The following is a 24,513-nucleotide window of genomic DNA, read 5'->3' on the forward strand; positions in this document are numbered from 1 at the left end:
GGTGGCACGCATGCTATTGTGTAGATTCCCATAGACTATAATCCGCCAACGCGGCAAACTGCAATTGGTACTTGAATGCCAACACTAAATGCTACTCTGGCATGTTGTGTGGCAAAATATAGTTGCTGTAGCAAGAACAAACATGATTTAGGAAACACAGTACTTTATAGGAGCTACATGTAAGATACAGGTTGTGCATAGCAGTGAACACATTGACTGAACAACAGTAATACAGTTCAGAAAAGGCCGAGAACTTGTTTGTGATTGCTTAACTAATACTGTTTTGTTGACGGCTCATAAGAGCGTGCCGTGGGGCTGACCAAGGTGATCTCCCATGAGAGGGCGTAGAGCAGGACCTGGGACTGTGTTCCATAGTGACATCCTCATTGACGTCAGTGGATGGTGCCAGAGGACCCAACCACAGAGACAGTGGTGGCTGCAGTGTCAGGTGCAGTGGGGGCTGCACCGGCGATGGCGTTTGAGAAGTGGGGGCGGAGGCAGGAACCCCAGATGGTGATCTGCCAGGCAGTGACCCGCCGCTGAGGTGCGAACTGCACCGTCTGTGACACAGGAGCAGTCATTGATGGTAATGGTGACATGGGAGGCAGTGGTTGAAGTGACTAGATGTCCGCCTGTCCGGAGTGCGGATGATGCATAGGTGTTAGCCCCAGTGATGCTCGATGATAGCAGGAACCCAGTTTGGCCGGTGGCCAAAACCATGAGCCCAGACAGGTGCGCCCATTGTGGAGCCGGCAGTCCCAGAGGATGTGGCGTTGGATGCAGCAGGTGAAGCGAGGGCTGTGGTTGGCGTCTATGTAGCAGATCTGCTGAGCTCCTGTCCCACCAGAGTGAAACGGTACAAGTTCAAAAAATGGTCAGAAGCAGCTTCACGGGATCTGCCACACACATACTTCCACATCTGAGTTTTAAATGTCCGAACCATGAAGTCAGTCTCCCCATTAGATTGAGGATGAAATGGAAGCTGTGAGATGGTAAACATCATTAGCCCGACAAAAAGATGTAAATTCTCAAGAAACAAACAGGGGCCAATTTTGGTAACCATGGTATATGGAAGTTCCTCAGTTGCAAAAATCTTAGACAGGGCTGAAATAGTGGCCAATTTGGATGTGGACAGACAATGTGCCTTGTAAGGGAACTTGGAACAGCCATCCACTGCAATGAACTAATACTGATTTAGGAAGAGTCTAGCAAAATCAACGTATAGATACACCCACAGGTGCTGCAATGTTGGCCAGAGGGGAAAAAAAGATGCCTGCAGAGCTGCCTGTAGCTGTACACAGTGAGTGCAAGTGGCAAGAAGCCATGTAATGTCCCCATCTATGCTGCCCAGCCAGTAGACATGCCCGCAGGGCAAAGCTTTGGTGTGAGAGGTCCCCCAATGGCTAACATGCAGAAACTACAGTACATTGCGGCATAAGGAAGTGGCAATCACAACCTGGGGAACAACATCCTTCGTAGCCAGCAAAAGAACCCTGTCAAACACAGAAAGGCAGTGTTGGAGGGAGAAGTAATTATCCAAGGGATCTGAGGCACAGCCCGAGGATTTTTTATGACCATTGGGCTGCACAAAAGAGAGAACAAGATTAAGTACAGGGTCCTCAGCAATGGGCGATGCTATTGTGGCACTAGTGGGAAAACCATTGACCGTGTTCTGGTTCTCATTGTCTATATAGAAACAAAGCAGCTCGTCTTGATTGAATACCAAGTCCAGCTTGATTGGAAGGTGGGATAAGGCATCGGTGTTGATGTGTTGCGCCATCAGCCGTTAATGGATCTGATAATGAAAACAGGAGAGGAAGAGAGCCCACCACTACAAACAATGTGCTACCTTGTCCAGCATGGAAGCTGAAGGATTAAAAAGAGCAACCAACAGATTGTGATCCATGATCATGTGGAACTTAGAACCATACAAGAAGTTGTGAAATTTCTTGAGGGCAGTTGCTGGAAGCTTCCTTTTCAATCTGAGAATTCTGCTGCTGAGCAGGAGTTAGAAGCATTAGCAATGAGTCGTTCAGACCAGTCTGCTTATTTGTGCGCCAACATCGCGCTGAGAGGCACCTGTAGCCAGCACAAGATGCTGACCTGGCTGAAAAGTGGTCAGACACGGGACAGATTGAAGCTTAGATTGAAGCAAAACAAATGCTTGGTCACAAGCTGGGGGCCAGAAAAAAGGCACAGCTTTATGCTAAAGTGCATGCAGGGGCTGAGCAACATTGGATGCATCGAGCAAAAACTTATGGTAGTACACACCTTTACCTAGAAATGCCTGCATCTTCTTAATGGAGGGCGGCTGCAGCAAAGCCACAATTATGTCAGCATGGTGACGCAACAGCTTTACCATTGTGCAAGAAACCTCAAAACCTGGGTACTCAATTGACGGCTGAAAAAATTGAGATTTGGCAAGATTGTTTTTGAGGCCTGCAGACTGCAAAACAGGAAACAGCAATCAGAGGTTGCTAAGGTGGTATTCAGTGGAGGAACCCAAAACAATGATATTGTTGAAGTAATTGATGCAGCCATTTTTGTAAAAAAATGCTGAAAAATTGTGGGCGTGCTAGTGATACCAAAAGGCAAAAAGGCAAGCATTAATACTGGTATAGGCCGAAAGGTGTATTGACAATGAGAAGGCACCTAGTGATCTCATCCAAGGGGAGCTGGAGATATGCTTCCAACAAATCAATCTTGGAAAAATAGTGGCTACCTGATAATTTTGGGAGCAACTCATCAGAGCGGGGCAAAGAGCATGTATCTATTACGGACTGTGCATTAATCATGACACTGAAGTCGCTGCAGAGGTGAAAATTACCCATTGGCTTCCAAATGATGATCAGTGTTGTAACCCGTTCACTGGAGAAAATAGGCTGAATGACATTGAGCATCATCAGACATTCTAATTCTGCCTTGACAGTGTCGCACAATGCGACAGGCATCTCCTGAGCCCAAAAAAAGCAAGATTGGGCAGGCTCTTTCATGGTAATGTGGACTTGAACACTGGTAGCACAACTGAACCCAGGGGAAAACGGAGGTGAAAACTCAGATCAGAGGGAAACCCAGTTGTTGGTACGGAACTTGTTCTAACACTAACTTTACCTCATTGTCAGTAGAGAAACTGGAACAGTTAAATGCAGCTGACCCAAACAGGTCTGCAGTATGGGAATGATCCACAACAAGGAAGGTGAGGGGGTAAAAAACAGATTTGTGAGAGACAGGGGTGGAGAACTGAGCTAGGATCGGAATCTGCTGTTAATGGTAGCTAATCAAATTCTGTGAAATCTGTGTGATGGGAGGAGAGTCCAGGTCCATGTACAGTCGTGCGTTTACTAAAGTCACTGCAGCTCCTGTGTCCACTTTCATTTTTAGTGGTTTATTTAACACACTCAAGCCAATAAACACTTTGTTTAGGGAGACAGCCATTGTAGAGGTGCAGTTTATGTCCATTGGTACTACTGTGTCCGTCACATTTGAAGTGGAGTTACACGCTGATGCAGTGCAGCCTTTCTTTCAACACTTGTTCCAAACAGCCCAATGCTTAGGGCACACAGCACGCTCATGTTGGATGAAGCAGTACAAGCAAAACGGAAGGGCGGCATGTGGCTGATGCTGTGATGTGGCCTGTTGCTGGTGTGGCTGTAACTGACGCTGCCTCATGCTATGTTGAGTCGAAGGTTGTACTGCTGCAGTGGCTTTCCAGTCATCCTGAACACTTGCAGCTTGCTGAACTGGGGTTGATTGAGTAACTTCTGATACCTCCCCCCACAAAGCAATCTGATCACCTGCGGCCCATGACACTTCAAAGGTCTGAGCTATATTCAGCACATCTGTAAGCATCAGATTCTCACATTGAAGTGCTTTTTCATGGACTTCCCTATCCAGAGTCAGACGAATAATATCATCATGTACCATGTGATCAGTGTGAGATTCGTGATAGGTACTAGTGACAAACTTACAGTGACAGCTCAGCCCACGTAATTCTGCAGCACAGGCTTTGTGAGATTGGTTTGGTAAAATTCTACACACATTCCCATGACATGCATTCTGTTACAGTAATAGGTTGGGAGAAGCTTGCACATTTCATCAAATGATAAGCTGGCCAGGTCTTGTAAAGGCACAAGTTGGCACAGCAACTGATAAATGTGTGGCGAAAGCCAGGAAAGAAAGAAAGCCCTACACAGGTTTGCATCACCCGTTTGAAAAACCTGGAAATGTTGGCATAACCGTATCTCATAGGAGTCCCAATCTTCAGCCGATTTATCGTATGCTGGAAAGGGCAATGGTGACACAGATGGGAGAGTAACCTGCTGCGAACACACAGAGGCTGCCTGACTGGCAGCAGTGGTGAGAGCCTGCTGTTGTTCTGGGATACTTTGCTGCTGGGCTATGATACATTGGAGTATTTGTTCCATCGAGATGAGTGTCGGGTGACTTAGCACTGACACTAGCACGCAGAGAAAACGTAACCGTCACTCGTCGCCAATTTTGCTAAAGCAAGAACAAACACGATTTGTTTGACATAGTACGTTATAGAGTAACAAGTAAGATACAGCGTAACACTGAACAAATTTGCTCGACAACAGTAGAACATGTTACAGAATAGGCCAGGCACTCATTTGCGATCGCTTAAACAATACTGTTTCCTTGGTGGCTTACCAGAGTGTGCCAGGTGGCTGACCCACCAGGTCGCCTGTACAAGTGGGCCTGTGAACTGTACGGACATGCGATCTTTGGAATTTCGCTCTTCATGAGTGAAGGTTTTCAGATGAATCCCACTCAGACTTGTCCTGAAGTGATGGTCACATACAAGTTTGACACCCCTGTGATGAACGCAATTGGACAGACTGTATTGCTGAGCGACATAGCAGACAAATGTCGAGTATGTTGGTTTGGGGCACCATTGCCTACAATGCGTGATCTTGCCTCCAATGTCTTGAGGACAATCTGAACAGCAGCTGCTACATCAGGGACGTTTTACAGCCCGAGTCACTGCCCCTCCTGCAGGCCATTCCACATGCCAATTTCAGCAGGACAATGCCTGGTCGCATGAGCTGAGGAATGTGCAAGCCTTCTTCAAAGAATAACAGGTACCAATGCTTCCCTGGCCTGCCCATTTGCCTGACATGTCGCCCATCGAACATGTCTGGGATATGGTTGGACAGCAGCTTGTTCGTTCAGGTCCTCCTGCAGCCACATTTGATACTTTGTGGACATGCCTACTTACCGTGTGGCAGAGTTGCTCTTCTGGTGCTCTTTGATTCTATGCCATGTCATCTAGCGGCTCTGATTGCAGGACATTTTGGCACTACTCCGTACTGTATTTCCACAGTCATAGTGCATGTACAGATCTTAATGCTAATCATTGGTGTAGCATCCTATCCTTAACTGGTGGAATAAATTTCATTGTGGTCACGCATCTCAGTCTTGGTGTTTCACCTTATTAAAAAAATAGTGCATAATCTATTGACAGTTTTGTCACCCTGCTGTTTTGTGAGCAAAGAAAAAAAGATCAATACACACGTAAATTATGTAGCATGTAACAGTGAAGTTCTTCTGTTTATTAATGGTCTTTCACTCTATTCTCCCTATTTATGTTGTAGAGATTGTACAAATGACCAAGGATGATGGCAGTGATAGTGATATTTCTTCAAGTGAAAGTGAGTACTGCCCCAGTGATGAGAATGAGGAAGATATTGCAGAGAATGAGGAAGAAAATACAGAGAATGAGGAAGAAAATAATACATCTGCTGGAGATACTGATTCCGATGATGATCAGAGGTCACATGAGAGTGAACGTGCCAATCGTAGTGCAGCAAGAAAGGAGAAGAGAATACTGCCACAAAATTCAGGCTTACTGTCAGCTTGTAACGTTAAAGAATCTGATTATGTAAGTATTTATTTGCTACGTGAAATTCTCAATCTTTCAAGTGAGCCATGTTAATAAGTGGTTCTTCAAAAATTGCATGCAAGTAAATGTGCCTTTAGAATTTATGGGAACTTTTATGATTATAAAAAATTTAAATAAAGCCTTTCTAAAAATGTGTTAGTGTAGGCCGTGCATGCTGTACTCATAATAAACAGCTGCTGTCACAATCTGGGCTACTTGTATTGTGCTTTAGAAATTTTCTTCTGAACTGATACAGTACTGTGTTTTTAATTTGCTGTCAGCCGTGCAGGAATACATATGCCAAAATCTTAACAAAAGGAAGACTTTTTAATTGTATTTTCATCAGAAATAATAGGTCAGAATGTGGCATAATAATAAACAATGCTTAAAAAGAAAAGAAAATTTATTCAAAGTCATTCAAAATTCTAATGCCAAATAATTTATTTGCAACAAATTTTAATCACACAATATCACCTTCAGGTCCAGTATCAACATTTAAGCATTTGTGCATTATAACAAAAATGAAAGTCTGTGCAGATATTCATGGTTTGCCAAAAATAATGCAACGTATGACTGAAACAAATTGCAAATAAAGTATTTGACACATCAGGCTCAGGTTTCAATTTATAATCATGTAAAAATAAAATAAATATGTAGTTATATAAAATAATAATGACATTATAATGTTAAGCACCTTGTAATGTATTTTCTTCATGGCTTGAAAAGTGCATATATTTTGGAACACTAGGTTTCTTCTTCAGGAACCATGGATCTTGCCAAGGTGGTATGGCTATCATGCCTCCACAATACAAATAGTTCCACTAAAGGTGCAATAACAACAGAGGGCTATCTGTGGAGAGGCCAAACTAACCTGTTGCTCCTGAAGAGGAGCAAAGTCTCATCAGTAGTTGCAGGGAGCAGCAGTCTGGATACTTTATCTTGCCTTGTAATGTTAGCCAACATAGCCTTGCTATGTAGCTACTGTGAACAGCTGGAAGCAAGGGGAACTTAAAGCTGTTAATTCTCTTTATACGTACCTCTACTGTATAGCTTAATGATGGTATTTTCTTGCTTAAAATATGCCAGAGACCAGGACCGGTTTAAGACCCAAGTAACACAAAGTGCCACTTGGGGCACCAAGCTGAGGTGGGTGCCAGGGGTACCCAAGTGTAAGATTTGTAATCAGTTAGTATCACTATTAGTAGGGAAATTGACACAGATGAAAGTTATGAGGTTTGGGGGGGGGGGGGGGGGGGAGGGGGGGCACTTGCCAGACAAGAAGTCACTTGTGAGGAAAAAAATTCTTGAACTGGCCCATCTCCAAGGTAAGATATTCCCCCATTTGGATCCTCAGGTGGGTACTACTCAGAAGGATGTTGTTATTAGAAAAAAAAAAAAAATAACTAGCATCCTATGTGTCAGAGCATGGAAACTTAGATCCATTAATTGAATAGACAGACTAGGGATTTTTTTTATTTTTTTTATTTTTTAGAGGGAATGGATAGGTTGAGGTTATAAAATAACGAAAGTCTAATAATGAATAACAAACCAGAAATGTGGGTAAGCTATTGTGAACAACATACTGAATGCATTATCATTGTCAAGGTAGACATAAACAAAACACTCACCTCAATTGTACAAGTTTATGTGCCTAATACCTCTGTAGATGACAAAGAGAGAGAACGAATATATGATAAGATGAATAGATTTGTTCAGATAGTTAAGGAAGATGAAAATTTGATAATGGTAGAAACCATTTGACAATAGGGAAAGGAAGGAAAGAAAGAAAAAAAAGTTGGAGAGCATGGACTGGTTGGGGGGGAGGGTGGAAGGGGGGAGGGGGAGTGGGGGGGGGGGGGGGAAGGAATGAAAGGGAAGCTGCCAGGTAGAAGAGCACAATTTAAGCATTAGTAACATTAGATTTATGAATCATGAAAGAATGTTGTGTACAGTGAGACCTAGAGACACAGAAAGGTTTCAAGTAGATTACATAATGGTTGGACAGAGATTTCAGAAGCAGATTTTAAACCGCAAAACATTGTTGAGGATTTCAAAGAGATCATTAGGCAGTGCTTGACTGAAACAGGAGTAAGGAACACAATAGAAGACAAATGGGTAGCCTTGAGAGATGAAATACTGCAGGCAGCAGAGGATTAAAAACACAAAAAGGTAAAGCCATGGGCAACACATGAGATACTGAATTGGATTTACAAAAGGGGAAAATATGAAAATGCTGCAACTGAAGTTGGCAAAAGAGAATACAGAATCTTTTGGTGAGCTGTTCATCCAGCTGAGAGAATTGTCATCTGCAGTTGTAATTGTGACCAGTGATTGTCTTAATTACTTTGTATTATTGAAAGAATATGTAACTCTTGTTTATACTGATATTTCCTCCAAAATTGTGACATGTCCTTCCTTGTTTCTTCTGTGATATTAGCCCATGGATGTAAATGGTTACCTGTAGGAGTTAATCCTTTATCTGAACTCACTATAGTAATTCGTGTTAAAAGTTTGCCAATTGTTAGTGTCTGTGCTGAGATATTGAGAATCGGAATAGATTTCCCAAGGCTCCTAGCTGCCAGCAACCTTTCTAAGCTGTGGTGGGTTCTCTTTGGAATGGAGAGAAAAGATTGCACATATTTGCACTCTGTGTCCTTTTATCAGGTGTTAACTATGCTGATGTTCTCTTGCTGAATCCACTGTTCACCTGCTGTGCTGTGTCACACTTATCTCTGGTGACCTCTTTATTTTTTGTTCCATAATTTCAGTTGATGCATAGTGATCAGCAGCTGCCAGTAAGCAGTACCTGCTCTTCCCACCTCTGTTCTGTTGTACTTATCATTTTTCATGTCATTGTAGCTGCCTTTATAGCATTAGTGAACCTTTTCATATCACTGTAGTTAGCTTCATAGCATTAGTGAACTTCGGCAATTGTTTGCTAGAAATTCCCTCAGCCACCCAGTCTTACATACTGCAGTTTACAGTATAACTCCACTTTTACGTTGCTAGAATTAATTTTGTCCCATTGTTTGCATTTTTTCATTGCACCTGTCAAATTTCCTATGTTCATAATGTTAATTGGAACCTGTTTTTGCATTAACATAGTCATAATTTTTCCTTAATTTATGCTTAATGAAAGAATGTTAGCGGAGGGGGAAAAAAAAAAAAAAAAAAAAAAAATACTAACATAATTGACACAAAATGTCGCCTTTTAGTAGTGTCTCCAAACAATATATGTTTAACTTTCTTCAATCCTGGCCCCTGTACCCAGTAGATCTGAATTGGTAAAATTCAGAACGGTTTGTGGCACTAGTGCTTTGTCTCCTATCCCCGACAAGTTTTAGTCAGCCTGGGTGGCTGATGGAAGTAACTGTTTTGACAGAAATTGGCAGAAGATATTCATTTGTTTCTTGCCATGAACAACCTTAGTATTTGATGACATGTGGTATACAAAAAGTAGTATACTGCCATTATTTTAGCCGTATTGGTTCAGTATTAATGCCTCCCTGTGATTATGATCATAAGCAGAGGACATTTGCTTCCCGTTACCTGTAACTAAGAGTATAGTTCAGTTTATGGTTTGTTTATGACTGGACAAAGTGTTGTATGCTAACTAAAGTTGACTACGCTGACTGTACTGACAAGCTGTCTTTACAGAAAAAGGCAAGTCAATTTCATTTAATGTAGCTACTCCTGTCAACCGCTGTGGTAAAAGTTGATTGTGTGTACTGTGTGGCATTGTTCATAGCTTTGTATAGGTGATCAAAGTGTTGCATTGCTAGCTGTTTCTTTCAAGTATTTTCTGTCTCAGTGTTAACAAGGTAAATATTATGGAAAGAGATGAGGAAATTCTTTCCATAGAAGAGAAAGTAAAAATTCCCAGAAGAATTGAAGTTCATCACAGAACACATGTTACTTTAACTAAAGGGTTTAGGGATAGCTCTGCCTGCACTGAACACCATTATCAAAAACAGAGTCTCTGTTTTAGAAAGTGTAAGCAAAAGTGGGCTAAATTGAAAAAAAAAAGATAAAATATGCCAGTTACTCTCAGTATATGGAGCTAGAACGAATTACAAAAAACTGGTTTCAGACAGCATATGCTTTGAATATCCTCATTGACAATGTGATGATGTGCGAAAAGGCATTGAAATTGGCAGAATGCTGAGAATGGGGGACTTATCCATATCTAAGAGGTGGATCAGTAGGTTCAAAAGAAGCTGTATAATGTTGTGTGCAAAACTATATGTAGTGAAAGAAGCAACGTAAACTGTTAGAGAATGGGAGAGTGTAGATTACAAGAACTTATAAGGCCCTATAAACCAAAGGACATCTTCAGCATAGATGAATCTTGTCTCTCTTTCAGCATCATTCCATACAAAACATTTGTCTTAAAGGTGAAAATTGCCATGGAAAGAAACACGGTAAAGCTTGCCTTACAGTAATGCTAAGCCCGTGTACTGGCGGCTATGGAAAAACTAAAATTTTTGTGACTGGCAAACAAAAAAATGCAGGTCGTTTTAAAAATGTGACTGCTACTGATAAAGTGTGAATAAAAGTGAAACTATTCAAGAAGCAAGTGCATAGTTTTGATGCAAGAATGGGAACCTATAACAAGAATATTCTCCTGTTTGTAGACTGTTTTCCTGCATATCAAAAAAATATAAATTTATGCAGTATGGTATGGAGTTAGGCTTCCTGCCACCAAACTGCACAGGCAAATTGCAGCCCTTCAAGTTGGTCAATATGCATGCCTTTGAAACTTATTACAGAAAAGCCATGGTGCAGAAGGCATTAAATTTTGATGAAAGCTGAAAAGGAGCCATCCTCTTTTAAAGTATCAGTTTTAAATCTCTTCCACTATATTGTCAAAGCATGACCAGAGGTTAAGGAGTCCACGACCTCCAACTGCTTTTGAAATGTGGGATTCCTCAAACAGATGAAGAAAATGAATCGGACATAACAGATGTGAGTGTGGGAAAAGCTGCAGTTCGAGCATCCAGTGCAAGATTTTGTACATGGTAATGACAGTGTTGATACTGTCAAAAATATTTCTGTTGAAGATGTGACTGACTTCCATACACAGGAAAATGATGACATTATATGGAGTGATAGTGATAGTGATCGTGATCTATTGAGATGTAAATGCAACAATGAAGACGATAAAGTATATTTCTGCTGCAGACACATTCTATTGTGTTTATGAATCTGAAAACCATATTGAAAATAATTCACCAAAATAAATTTAAAACAACCCATAGTTTTGGACTTTTTATTAAACACATTTATATAAGACATACAAATTAAAAGTAAGTACAGTAAATAAAAGATTTAATGATGTTTTATAAAATTTGTACTTAAAATGCTTAAGTGTGGTTGGTAACCACCCACCACCCCTCCCATAATCCAGGTTATGGTGACACTGATCTGTGGCATAGTCCACAATCTAGTTAAGTTTGAACGTGAAAGTTTAGTTGCACGTTGGCAAAGCCAATGAATGTGAATGTGAAATAAAGCTGGAGTGACAGACGGATCTTTAGCGTAACTCGATCTCTTTATTCGCACATCATATTTAATGTGCTTTATAATATTTCACACACTTTTCGTGACAAGCTCTTGAATGGTTAGGGTACTATGTTCAGCTGCTGACATGACCTTTCTTAGAATTTTAGCAGGACAAATTGCACTAAAAATGACAGTTCATTTAACAAGAAAATTTGCCAAACAGCTGTGCAATCTGAGAATTTACTTTATTTTATATTCGCTGCCATTTGCAGCAATTCAGTATGCCTTCTCTAGGCCCATATGCACGTCTCAAAGATTATTGATATTGACATGCTGGAGCCATCTGTTTCTGGATGTTACAAATTCTCAAATCCTTCCTCCAAAGGAAGGGCCTGAAGATGGCATATTGAATTGCCGAAACTGGTAGTGAAAATAAAATAAAGTAACTTCTCAGATTGCATGGCTGTATGGCAGATTTCCTTTTTACATATTTGACCAGCCAAAGTGCAATATCCACAATTGATCAACAGAGAAAAATGATGGTTGTTGTGTATATCTTTAGTGATTAGTAACACTTAAATTGCATATTTGTGTAGTATGAAAGTATAAATATGAAAATTACAAAATACACCAATTACCTCACAGACACTAAAAACAATAATATAGCAGTTGCTCAATTTGCTGTATCTGCCTCTTTCCAAAACACATCATTTTTAGCACCACTTATTGTGCTGAAGTATCAGGGAACATTGCATTGACAGCTAAACAAAGCACCAAAGTAAAAAAACCTTTATTAGATAATAAACTAATTTCTGTTGGTTATTTTGATCCATTTTCTGTAACTATATCAGACATAAATTATGAAAATGCAGGAGAGTGGTTTTCCCTACAGAGCTTTCACCATTTAAAAAGTAATTTCCCACCTTTTACAGTTTCCCACATTTTACACCATTCCTTGAAAGTCCCTTGAAAAATGTAAAATAGGGTTTCACTGAATTTTGCTGATACTACATCTACATCTACATGATTACTCTGCAATTCACATTTAAGTGCTTGGCAGAGGGTTCATCGAACCACTATCATACTATCTCTCTACCATTCCACTCCCGAACAGCACGCGGGAAAAACGAACACCTAAACCTTTCTGTTTGAGCTCTGATTTCTCTTATTTTATTCTGATGATCATTCTTACCTTTGTAGGTTGGGCTCAACAAAATATTTTCACATTCGGAAGAGAAAATTTGTGACTGAAATTTCGTAAATAGATCTCGCTGCGACGAAAAACGTCTTTACTTTAATGACTTCCATCCCGACTCGTGTATCATATCTGCCACACTCTCTCCCCTATTACGTGATAATACAAAACGAGCTGCCCTTTTTTTGCACCCTTTTGATGTCCTCCGTCAATCCCACCTGGTAAGGATCCCACACCGCGCAGCAATATTCTAACAGAGGACGAACGAGTGTAATGTAAGCTGTCTCTTTAGTGGACGTGTTGCATCTTCTAAGTGTCCTGCCAATGAAACGCAACCTTTGGCTCGCCTTCCCCACAATATTATCTATGTGGTCTTTCCAATTGAAGTTGTTTGTAATTTTAACACCCAGGTACTTAGTTGAATTGACAGCCTTGAGAATTGTACTATTTATCGAGTAATCGAATTCCAACGGATTTCTTTTGGAACTCATGTGGATCACCTCACACTTTTCGTTTTAGTGTCAACTGCCACCTGCCACACCATACAGCAATCTTTTCTAAATCACTTTGCAACTGATACTGGTCTTCGGATGACCTTACTAGACAGTAAATTACTGCATCATCTGCAAACAACCTAAGAGAACTGCTCAGATTGTCACCCAGGTCATTTATATAGATCGGGAACAGCAGAGGTCCCAGGACACTTCCCTGGGGAACACCTGATATCACTTCAGTTTTACTCAATGATTTGCCGTCTATTACTACGAACTGCGTCCTTCCTGACAGGAAATCATGAATCCAGTCGCACAACTGAGACGATACCCCATAGGCCCGCAGCTTGATTAGAAGTCGCTTGTGAGGAACGGTGTCAAAAGCTTTCCGGAAATCTAGAAATACGGAATCAACTTGAGATCCTTTGTCGATAGCGGCCATTACTTCGTGCGAATAAAGAGCTAGCTGCGTTGCACAAGTACTATGTTTTCTGAAGCCATGCTGATACGTATCAATAGATCGTTCCCTTCGAGGTGATTCATAATGTTAAATACAGTATATGCTCCAAAACCCTATTGCAAACTGACGTCAATGATATAGGTCTGTAGTTCGATGGATTACTCCTAGTACCCGTCTTAAACACTGGTGCGACCTGTGCAATTTTCCAATCTGTAGGTACAGATCTGTCGGTGAGCAAGCGGTTGTGTATGATTGCTAAGTAGAGAGCTATTGTATCAGCGTAATCTGAAAGTTACCTAATCAGTATACAATCTGGACCTGAAGACTTGCCCGTATCAAGCGATTTGAGTTGCTTCGCAACCCCTAAGGTATCTACTTCTAAGAAACTCATGCTAGTAGCTGTTCGTGTTTCAAATTCTGGAATATTCCATTCGTCTTCCCTGGTGAAGGAATTTTGGAAAACTGCGTTCAATAACTCCGCTTTAGTGGCACAGTCATCGGTAACAGTACCATCGGCACTGCGCAGCGAAGGTATTGACTGCGTCTTGCCGCTTGTGTACTTTACATACGACCAGAATTTCTTCAGATTTTCTACCAAATTTCAAGACAATGTTTCGTTGTGGACCCTATTAAAGGCATCTCGCATTGAAGTCCGTGCCAAATTTTGCGCGTCTGTAAATTTTAGCCAGTCTTCGGGATTTCACATTCTTCTGAACTTCGCATGCTTTTTCTGTTGCCTCTGCAACAGTGTTTGGACCTGTTTTGTGTACCATGGGGGATCAGTTCCATCTCTTACCAATTTATGATGTATGAATCTCTCAATTGTTGTTGCTACTATATGTTTGAATTTGAGCCAAATCTCATCTACAGTTGTATAATCAGTTCGGAAGGAATGGAGATTGTCTCTTAGGAAGGCTTGTAGTGACACTTTATCCGCTTTTTTAAATAAAATTATTTTCCGTTTGTTTCTGGTGTATTTGGAAGGAACGGTTCAATACCTAGCTACAACGACCTTGTGATCACTAATCCCTGTATCAGTCATGATGCTCTCTATTAGCTCTGGATTGTGTGTGGTTAAGAGGTCAAGTGTGTTTTCGCAACCATTTACAATTCGCGTCGGTTCGTGGCCTAACTGCTCAAAATAATTTTCGGAGAAAGCATTTAGGACAATCTCGGAAGATGTTTTCTGCCTACCACCGGTTTTGAACAAGTATTTTTGCCAACATATCGAGGAAAGGTTAAGTACCCACCAACTATAACTGTATGAGTGGGGTATTTATTTGTTACGAGACTCAAATTTTCTCTGAACTGTTCAACAACTATATCATCGGAGTCTGGGGGTCAGTAGAAGGAGTCAATTATTAACTTAGTTCGGCTGTTAAGTATAACCTCCACCCATACTAATTCACACTATCTACTTTGACTTCACTACAAGATAAACCACTACTTACAGACGCAAACACTCCACCACCAATTCTGCCTAATCTGTCTTTCCTGAACACCGTCTGAGACTTCGTAAAAATTTCTGCAGCACTTATTTCAGGCTTTAGCCAGCTTTCTGTACCTATAACAATTTCAGCTTCTGTGCTTTCTATTAGCGCTTGAAGCTCAGGGACTTTCCCAGCAAAACTACAACAATTTACAACTACAATTCCGACTGTTCCTTGATCCAAACACGTCCTGTATTTGCCATGCACCCTTTGAGATTGCAGCCCACCCCATACTTTCCCGAGGCCTTCTAACCTAAAAAAAACCGCCCAGTCCATGCCACACAGCCTCCGCTACCCGTGTAGCCCCCAGCTGAGTGTAGTGAACTCCTGACCTATTCAGCGGAACCCGAAACCCCACCACCCTATGGTGCAAGTCAAGGAATCTGCAGCCAACATGGTCGCAAAACTGTCTGATCCTCTGATTCAGACCCTCCACTCAGCTCTGCACCAAAGGTCCGCAGTTGGTTCTGTCAACAATGCTGCAGATGGTGAGCTCTGCCTTCATCTTGTAAGCAAGACCGGCAGCCTTCACCAAATCAGATAGCCACTGGAATCCAGAGAGAATTTCCTCAGATTCAAAGCGACACTTGTCATTAGTGCCGACATGTGCCACCACCTGCAGCTGGCTGCACCCTGTGTTCTTCATGGCATCCAGAAGGTCCCTTTCCACATCAGGAATGACTCCACACGGAATGCACACGGAGTGCACATTGAATTTCTTCCCCTCCTTTGCCGCCATATCCCTAAGGGGCCCCATTACGCGCCTAACATTGGAGCTCCCAACTACCAATAAGCTACCCTCTGCGATTGCCTGGTCCTTGAAGGCTGAGAATCATCCTCTGAAACAGGGCAGGCAGCTGCATCTGGCTCAGCCAGAGACAGTACCTGAAACCTGTTCATCAGACGCACCGGGGAGGCTTTCTGATCAGCCTCCGGGGACGTCTTTCGCCGCCTGCCACGCCTTGGAACGACCTCCCAATCAACTACAGGCGAGGGCCCAGCCCCACTGCGGGCAACAACCGGGGCAACCACAGTGGCAGCTCGATCTGGGGACAGATGGGACGAGGTTGACATCCCCATGATACCCAAGTCCGGCTCCTCACAGTGGTGCCCATTGGCAACAGCCTCAAGCTGCGTGACCGAAGTCAGCGCCGCCTGCAGCTGTGAGCGAAGGGATGCCAACTCAGCCCTCATCTGAACACAGCAATCACAGTTCCTGTCCATTCTAATCGATGTTGAACAACAGTTACTGAAACACGAGTCCGTGCCTGGATAATGCAAGGGAAACACGCAAAGAATGTATGAACTAATCTGTACAAATGCCTAATGACTGCGCTACAATCTGCCTGAATTTACGATTACAGTAACTAGTACTCGAAATTACACCTCCTATACGAAACTCAGACCCATTGTAAGTAAGAAACTATGAAGTAAACACGGAAAAGAAGCTATATACGTATCTTTCTGAGCTGTTGATGTGCACCAACTGGGAGCTCAGGCCACACTCTCAGCTGTCTTCAGCAAACAGAGCTTTCTATTCTGATGGTGATGTTATTCATTGTCATCTATACATACTGTGATTTTCATTATATATGTTATTTTGTTGATACTTAGTTTATAATTTATTTATATTTTAGTATTTTTGGCTTTTTGTCTGCAAATGATGTAATCAGTATATACTGAAATTTTCAGAAACTTGAGCCAGAGCAATACTTCAGCACTCATTCGAACAAAAAGCACCATACATCAGGCCGGCTTCTCAGTTCTCGACTGAGCCAGGATGTTCTGCAAAAGCTGTTATCTGAAGTGCCTGAGAAACACAGCAAATGTATTGCTAAACTTTGCAAGAATCATCTGAGACTCTTTCCAAATTGGCACTTTGCTCTCAGGTATACCACTGAATGAAATTTCCATACAGCCTGTACTTTATTGCAAAAGACATAATTCGTTCAGCCTGACTGAAAATATTGCATAAGAAGCACATTATTTCCTTACAGCTTGTTGTATTTTGATACCTTTAGTATCTTACAGTGCCTAGGAAATGAAATAAATTGTTGGTCATTAAAACTGTAACACCATGAAGGTGTCATGCAACAACAGGGTGTATACGTTCCAGGACAACCGGGAGATCCGGGAAAAACCCAGGAATTTTTTCGTCCGGGAGAAAACCGGGAAAAACCCGGGAATTGTTTAGAATTTCGGGAATTTTTCTTTATTTTAATTTTCAGTTAAGTTTTTGTGATTTTGACTGGTAAGAATCAATATTCTATCAAAGGATATTACTGCATCCCACTACTGCAGAATAATACTGCAGCAACAAAACATGAATGAGAGAGATAAAAAACGAAAATAAAACTTACGTTGCAAAGGAAATGCGCTATATACAACAACAAAACAGTGCTCATACAAGCGTCTGCCGGCAGCAAAGTGTGTCAAAGGCTTTAGGAAGACTATGCAATGCTTTATAACAACAAATTGCCTCCGATGAGCGTGACGTGACAACTGTTTAAATTTGATTCGTTTGAGCAGTTGCAGGCGGACTCTTGCGCATGCGCAGTTGAGTCGCGTATGAGTAGTACCTTCTCCTACTTCTGGTTACAGAAATGTGGCTGGGCACCACTACTTAATAGTTCCCCGGTTCAGAAATACAGTAAATCTGGGGCTGATGCACAGAGCAGTCTGAGTTGTCATGGGGAGGTGGGTCGTCTCCACGTGACCTGTGTTTACGTTCAGTGATTTTGTTGTTTCCTCTTCGTTTATTGCTCTCACGTTAAATGTTAACAAAACGGATTTTTGTGGCCGGGAGCTATCAAATGCATTAAATACGTTCTCATAATTACGGAAGGCTGAAATATGTTATTAGTTTCAGATTTTATTTCCACCTTTCTGACAGTCAAGCATTAATCGCCGTATAGAACAATGAAGTTATTTTTGCCGGTTTGCTAAAGAGATTAGGCTTTTTTTAATCTTTTCTGCTGAGGCAGTCAATTTATTTAAAACGAAGTGTTTAATTTCACACTATTGGCTAGTTTCAGCTGTTCGCTGTGTTTCAAGTGCAAGTATGACATTATGCCATAATAAAGAACCAAACATGAGATAATACAGTACTGGTACACCAAGAAAATTTCATACGAATGTGCATTTTAAGCTGAACTATGCATTTTAGTATGGTTCACAAAATTCCGACGCTCTTGAAGTATCCTCTAGTGTCTTGATTCTTTGACATAATGTAAGATCTTTTAATGTTTTGCACGTACGAACAAAAGGGCTTCCTGCATCTTCGTAGCTGCGCAAGCGCGGTGACGCTTGTTATCTGGCGCTTTCTTGCAACTGCTGAAACGAACCTTTTCCTAACAGGTCGCGGGAAAATATTGCGAATGTTGGTTTGAAAAGCGTTACATTCAGAGCAGATTTCCTTTTACGCAAGATGAGCTATGTGCGGGAATGTACGATGAATTTCTTAAATCACAAAGTGTTTGATTCTCATTTAAAAATCAACTCTTTGAGGATGACCATTTAGAAGAATTTCGAGCCCAGAAGATCAGATATTAACGTCGTTATTAAAAATTTTACTGGCACATTTGTGTTATGTATCTTAAAGTGTAACACGAGCAAAAAAGATCAACATTATATGTGGAAGCTTAGCTTGTCTTCCAACTTATTAAGCTTCGAGACCAATATTATAAGTGAATGCTATGTATATTAATTTAAACCATTATCTTTCCTTATTTGTGTGTTCGCACTACTTAAGAGTGATCTTGCTATTGGCTGACTTCATCACGTGTACTATGCTGTCATCACCTGGCAAGATCACGTGACATGAGCTATGACTGGCCTACAAAAGCGCATCGCAATCTCGATTTCAAAGCTTGGGAAAGTGACATGCGGTGTTTGGTTGAATTCAAATTTATACCTTTGTATTATGAAAATATGCAGCGTATATGTTGCTGCACATCAAAGGTCTTTCAAAACGTGTTTTTTCCCCCTGCATTTAGTTTTCTCAAGTGCTGGGAAGTTCTACGTCGGTATATAAAACCATAAACATTCAAAGGATCGATGAGTTTTACAGTGCCGAGGAATATTATACTGTCACTTAACATGGAAAAAGTGTGTTTTCACCCAGGAGAAAGTGTATTTTTAACCGGGAAATCCGGGAATTTTTTTTCCTTGTCCACGTATACACCCTGAACAAACGTCGAATTAACAGATAGTTGTACATGCTGGGTTCTGCAAATGATCAGCATTTCAGTGCAATCGCATAAAATAGGTAGTACCAACTCCAACAAATACTATTATAAGGAAAGATTACGCTATATGTTTGTCATTCAGAGATCACATTGAAATGTTGATTGTTTGTGAGAAAATCTTGTTGCGCTTGTATTGAAACAGAAATATCTACCAGCACATGTGTAAATTCAACAGCAGTTTATGTTTCCATGATAAGGCTGATCATGTTTGTCAGGATCCTGTGACTTGTGCGGATGTAGAATTGATGTGTTACGGAAGGCATACTGAACACCATGAAGCACCTCAGTGATCTATCAAGACAAGCATCCATCAGGACAGACATAGTATTCTCACAGCTGTGCAGGATTGTACACCAGCGTCACGTACCTTCAGTCATGAAATGGGCTCGATGCAGCAAGACAAGTATCCATCTGGCCAGTGGGATGACATCTAGAGCAACACGAGCTGGCAGCACAGTGACCATTGTTCCAGCTTCCTTTGTCCTGGAAACAGAGATAGGTGCATAGACAGTATTGCATCCAAGAACATTAGTCATAGGACTGGCAAAACCTCATCTTTTGAGACGAGTCCTGGTTCTGTGTACATTGTCGTGGTGGACGTATCTATGAGTGAGGACTCTGAGGAGACAGAACTCTGCCAAATTGCATTCATAAGCATCATACGAGCCCAGTGCTGGTGTTACGAATTTCCGTTGGGTACACAACATGATCACCTCTTGTTCCTGTGGCTAGTAATTTGGACAACAGCTGTTACATTTCTGATGTGTTAAGGCTGGTTTCTGTGCCCGAGCTGTTAGGTTTCCATGACATTACCCATCAAGAGATAGTGCAAGATTGCATATTACCCATCAGGCCTTGCTGTCGTGACATATCTCTGCACGGAGAAGGTTCAATTGTTTCCTGGGCAGCACATCTCTCGCTATTGAAGACATATGGCTGATGGTCTTGCACACCCCTATTTGTTAGCCACTATGATTGATGAATTCTGGCATAGAGTTGAAGCATCCAATCTCAGTTCAACTTCATGCCTAGCTGATTTACAGCCATTCTAGCAGCCATAGGTGGCACCTCTATGTACGTAAGGTTTGCTCCCTTTCTCTCTCTCAAATTATCTACAAATTTCATCATGTATTCTTCCAACTGTTCTTTACATGTAAAATAAAATAAAAAAAGATCATTATTTGCTGTTATTCCTGATAGATACTGTGATATTAATGGCCAACAGTGTACATTATGTTACAAAAATCATTCATTCTTCATTCACTCACACTTCATGTCCCATAAATATCATCCGAAAGGGTACCTTGGGGGATGGGGAACTACTCAAATTGTACCATAAATGGCAGGAGCAGCCACGTGTGTTAGGGATATTCAATAGAAAAAACTGTAAAATAATGAAGAGACAATGACTAGCGAGTACTTTTCTTCGTGAGGCAAAATTCCTAGTGTTGCCAATAGATGACTTTAAAAGTAGAAAGAACTTCACTTAGCTTTCATAACGATTTTTTCCACATGGAGGGCAGAGGAGTAGGGCAAGGATAATATGAAAAGAGGATTAGGCCACTCAAATCCCATGTTGAATGGGATCCACCACAAGTGTCAGTGACACCCCCTTTCAACATTCCCCAAAATATCACTTGTTCTTGTGGTAGGTTTACAGCATGTTTCAAGAAACCCAAATGCCTGGCACATCACACAGTGCATTCAGAACTCCCACTGTGTACTAGTTTCCTAGAACGCTGGAGATGGGAACTAACCCTGCATGTACCCTTGTATCCCATCACCTAATTATGACTCCCCTTTTCTGTTCACATTGGTAAAATTTCGTCTTCATATACATTGTTTTTCTGCTCCTCTCTTTGTCTTCCAATTTTTCATTGCACTATTCATTCCATTTCTCATTACTCTTCCTCTTCATCTGTCATTTTTTCTCGCTCTGTACGTCTGTCATCTCTGGACTGAAGTACTTACTGGTGCACTATCTGTGACCTTCATCTTTTGGATACCCTCATTCTGGAAAGAGATCAGTTCTTCTCAACTTCAAGCCTGAGTGATCTGGCTGGACATATGGCAGCACACTGTCTATTCTCATTGTAAATAATCTCCTTTCTTACTGTGTAACAATAACCAATATTATTTCACAGATATCCCTGGATTCTTATGGATATTGTGTGAAAAGTTAAATTTTTTTCTTCAAATTAGGCCTTTTCTACTGATGGTATTTTATCATCTTTTACACTTGCAAATAAAGTACAAGAAATTATAATTCATGATAGCTTACTTTGGTTAAAATAATTTTGTGATTGATACTTCAACAAGTTGCACAATAAGCATAAGCTATTATGTGACTGCACATTTTTTTTCAGACTTGCGTGCTTGTTCTTAACATAGAGGGAATACAAGAAGGAAGATTAGATTTTAACATCCTGTCAACAGAGGGAGTACAGGGAACACAGTTGCACTGAATTATATTTACACAGCAGTTCAGTGCAAGAGGTTCTAAGTGTAATAATTCTCTTCAGGAGATGTGTCCTCTATCGTGTGACTGTGAACCCTGAAGTTCATATACCGACATAATGTTCTGAGTTGTGTTTTGTGCTTGGTTGCCCTGAGTTAGCAGTGTCTCCAGAAAGGAGTAGAAAGGGCCATTTTAGATGCCAGATGGAAATATTTATGAGAGGACTATTGCCCTGAATGGGCAGACTTACGGAGGTTGCAACATATTTAGATATCCATAGAGTGAGAGACCCCCCCCCATGAACCATGGACCTTGACGTTGGTGGGGAGGATTGCGTGCCTCAGCGATACAGATAGCCGTACCGTAGGTGCAACCACAACGGAGGGGTATCTGTTGAGAGGCCAGACAAACGTGTGGTTCCTGAAGAGGGGCAGCAGCCTTTTCAGTAGTTGCAAGGGCAACAGTCTGGATGATTGACTGATCTGGCCTTGTAACAGTAACCAAAACGGCCTTGCTGTGCTGGTACTGCGAACGGCTGAAAGCAAGGGGAAACTACAGCCGTAATTTTTCCCGAGGGCATGCAGCTTTACTGTATGATTAAATGATGATAGCGTCCTCTTGGGTAAAATATTCCGGAGGTAAAATAGTCCTCCATTCGAATCTCCGGGCGGGGACTACTCAAGAAGATGTCGTTATCAGGAGAAAGAAAACTGGCGTTCTACGGATCGGAGCGTGGAATGTCAGATCCCTTAATCGGGCAGGTAGGTTAGAAAATTTAAAAAGGGAAATGGATAGGTTGAAGTTAGATATAGTGGGAATTAGTGAAGTTCGGTGGCAGGAGGAACAAGACTTCTGGTCAGGTGACTGCAGGGTTATAAACACAAAATCAAATAGGGGTAATGCAGGAGTAGGTTTAATAATGAATAGGAAAATAGGAATGCGGGTAAGCTACTACAAACAGCATAGTGAACGCATTATTGTGGCCAAGATAGATACGAAGCCCACACCCACTACAGTATTACAAGTTTATATGCCAACTAGCTCTGCAGATGACGAAGAAATTGAAGAAATGTATGATGAAATAAAAGAAATTATTCAGATTGTGAAGGGAGATAAAAATTTAATAGTCATGGGTGACTGGAATTCGAGTGTAGGAAAAGGGAGAGAGGGAAACATAGTAGGTGAATATGGATTGGGGCTAAGAAATGAATTTAGCACAGAGCACAACATAATCATAGCTAACACTTGGTTTAAGAATCATGAAAGAAGGTTGTATACATGGAAGAACCCTGGAGATACTAAAAGGTATCAGATAGATTATATAATGGTAAGACAGAGATTTAGGAACCAGGTTTTAAATTGTAAGACATTTCCAGGGGCAGATGTGGACTCTGACCACAATCTATTGGTTATGACCTGTAGATTAAAACTGAAGAAACTGCAAAAAGGTGGGAATTTAAGGAGATGGGACCTGGATAAACTGAAAGAACCAGAGATTGTACAGAGTTTCAGGGAGAGCATAAGGGAACAATTGACAGGAATGGGGGAAAGAAATACAGTAGAAGAAGAATGGGTAGCTTTGAAGGATGAAGTAGTGAAGGCAGCAGAGGATCAAGTAGGTAAAAAGACGAGGGCTAGTAGAAATCCTTGGGTAACAGAAGAAATATTGAATTTAATTGATGAAAGGAGAAAATATAAAAATGCAGTAAATGAAGCAGGCAAAAAGGAATACAAACGTCTCAAAAATGAGATCGACAGGAAGTGCAAAATGGCTAAGCAGGCATGGCTAGAGGACAAATGTAAGGATGTAGAGGCTTGTCTCACTAGGGGTAAGATAGATACTGCCTACAGGAAAATTAAAGAGACCTTTGGAGAAAAGAGAATGACTTGTATGAGTATCAAGAGCTCAGATGGAAACCCAGTTCTAAGCAAAGAAGGGAAGGCAGAAAGGTGGAAGGAGTATATGGAGGGTCTATACAAGGGCGATGTACTTGAGGACAATATTATGGAAATGGAAGAGGATGTAGATGAAGATGAAATGGGAGATATGATACTGCGTGAAGAGTTTGACAGAGCACTGAAAGACCTGAGTCGAAACAAGGCCGCTGGAGTAGACAACATTCCATTGGAACTACTGACGGCCTTGGGAGAGCCAGTCCTGACAAAACTCTACCATCTGGTGAGCAAGATGTATGAAACAGGCGAAATACCCTCAGACTTCAAGAAGAATATAATAATTCCAATCCCAAAGAAAGCAGGTGTTGACAGATGTGAAAATTACCGAACTATCAGTTTAATAAGTCACAGCTGCAAAATACTAACATGAATTCTTTACAGACGAATGGAAGAACTAGTAGAAGCCAACCTCGGGGAAGATCAGTTTGGATTCCGTAGAAACACTGGAACATGTGAGGCAATACTGACCTTACGACTTTTCTTAGAAGAAACATTAAGGAAAGGCAAACCTACGTTTCTAGCATTTGTAGACTTAGAGAAAGCTTTTGACAATGTTGACTGGAATACTGTCTTTCAAATTCTGAAGGATGCTGAGGGAATTAGATTAGGAAATGAGACACTTAAAGTAGTAAAGGAGTTTTGCTATTTGGGGAGCAAAATAACTGATGATGGTCGAAGTAGAGAGGATATAAAATGTAGACTGGCATTGGCAAGGAAAGTGTTTCTGAAGAAGAGAAATTTGTTAACATCGAGTATAGATTTAAGTGTCAGGAAGTCATTTCTGAAAGTATTTGTATGGAGTGTAGCCATGTATG

General features: G+C 41.2%; 1 protein-coding gene across 2 annotated transcripts in view; it reads left to right on the forward strand.

Annotated features, from left to right (window-relative positions):
- Window positions 1-24,513, forward strand: part of LOC126473447 (origin recognition complex subunit 2) — a 116,009-nt gene that overhangs the window by 41,095 nt on the left and 50,401 nt on the right. For both annotated transcript variants that reach the window (XM_050100499.1, XM_050100500.1), the window contains 2 exons: window positions 5,613-5,899; window positions 16,730-16,926. In XM_050100499.1, the coding sequence (XP_049956456.1) occupies window positions 5,613-5,899; window positions 16,730-16,926 (484 nt within the window). The remainder of the gene's footprint in view (window positions 1-5,612; window positions 5,900-16,729; window positions 16,927-24,513) is intronic.

This window comes from Schistocerca serialis, chromosome 4 (assembly GCF_023864345.2).
Source record: "Schistocerca serialis cubense isolate TAMUIC-IGC-003099 chromosome 4, iqSchSeri2.2, whole genome shotgun sequence".
NCBI lineage: Eukaryota > Metazoa > Arthropoda > Insecta > Orthoptera > Acrididae > Schistocerca > Schistocerca serialis.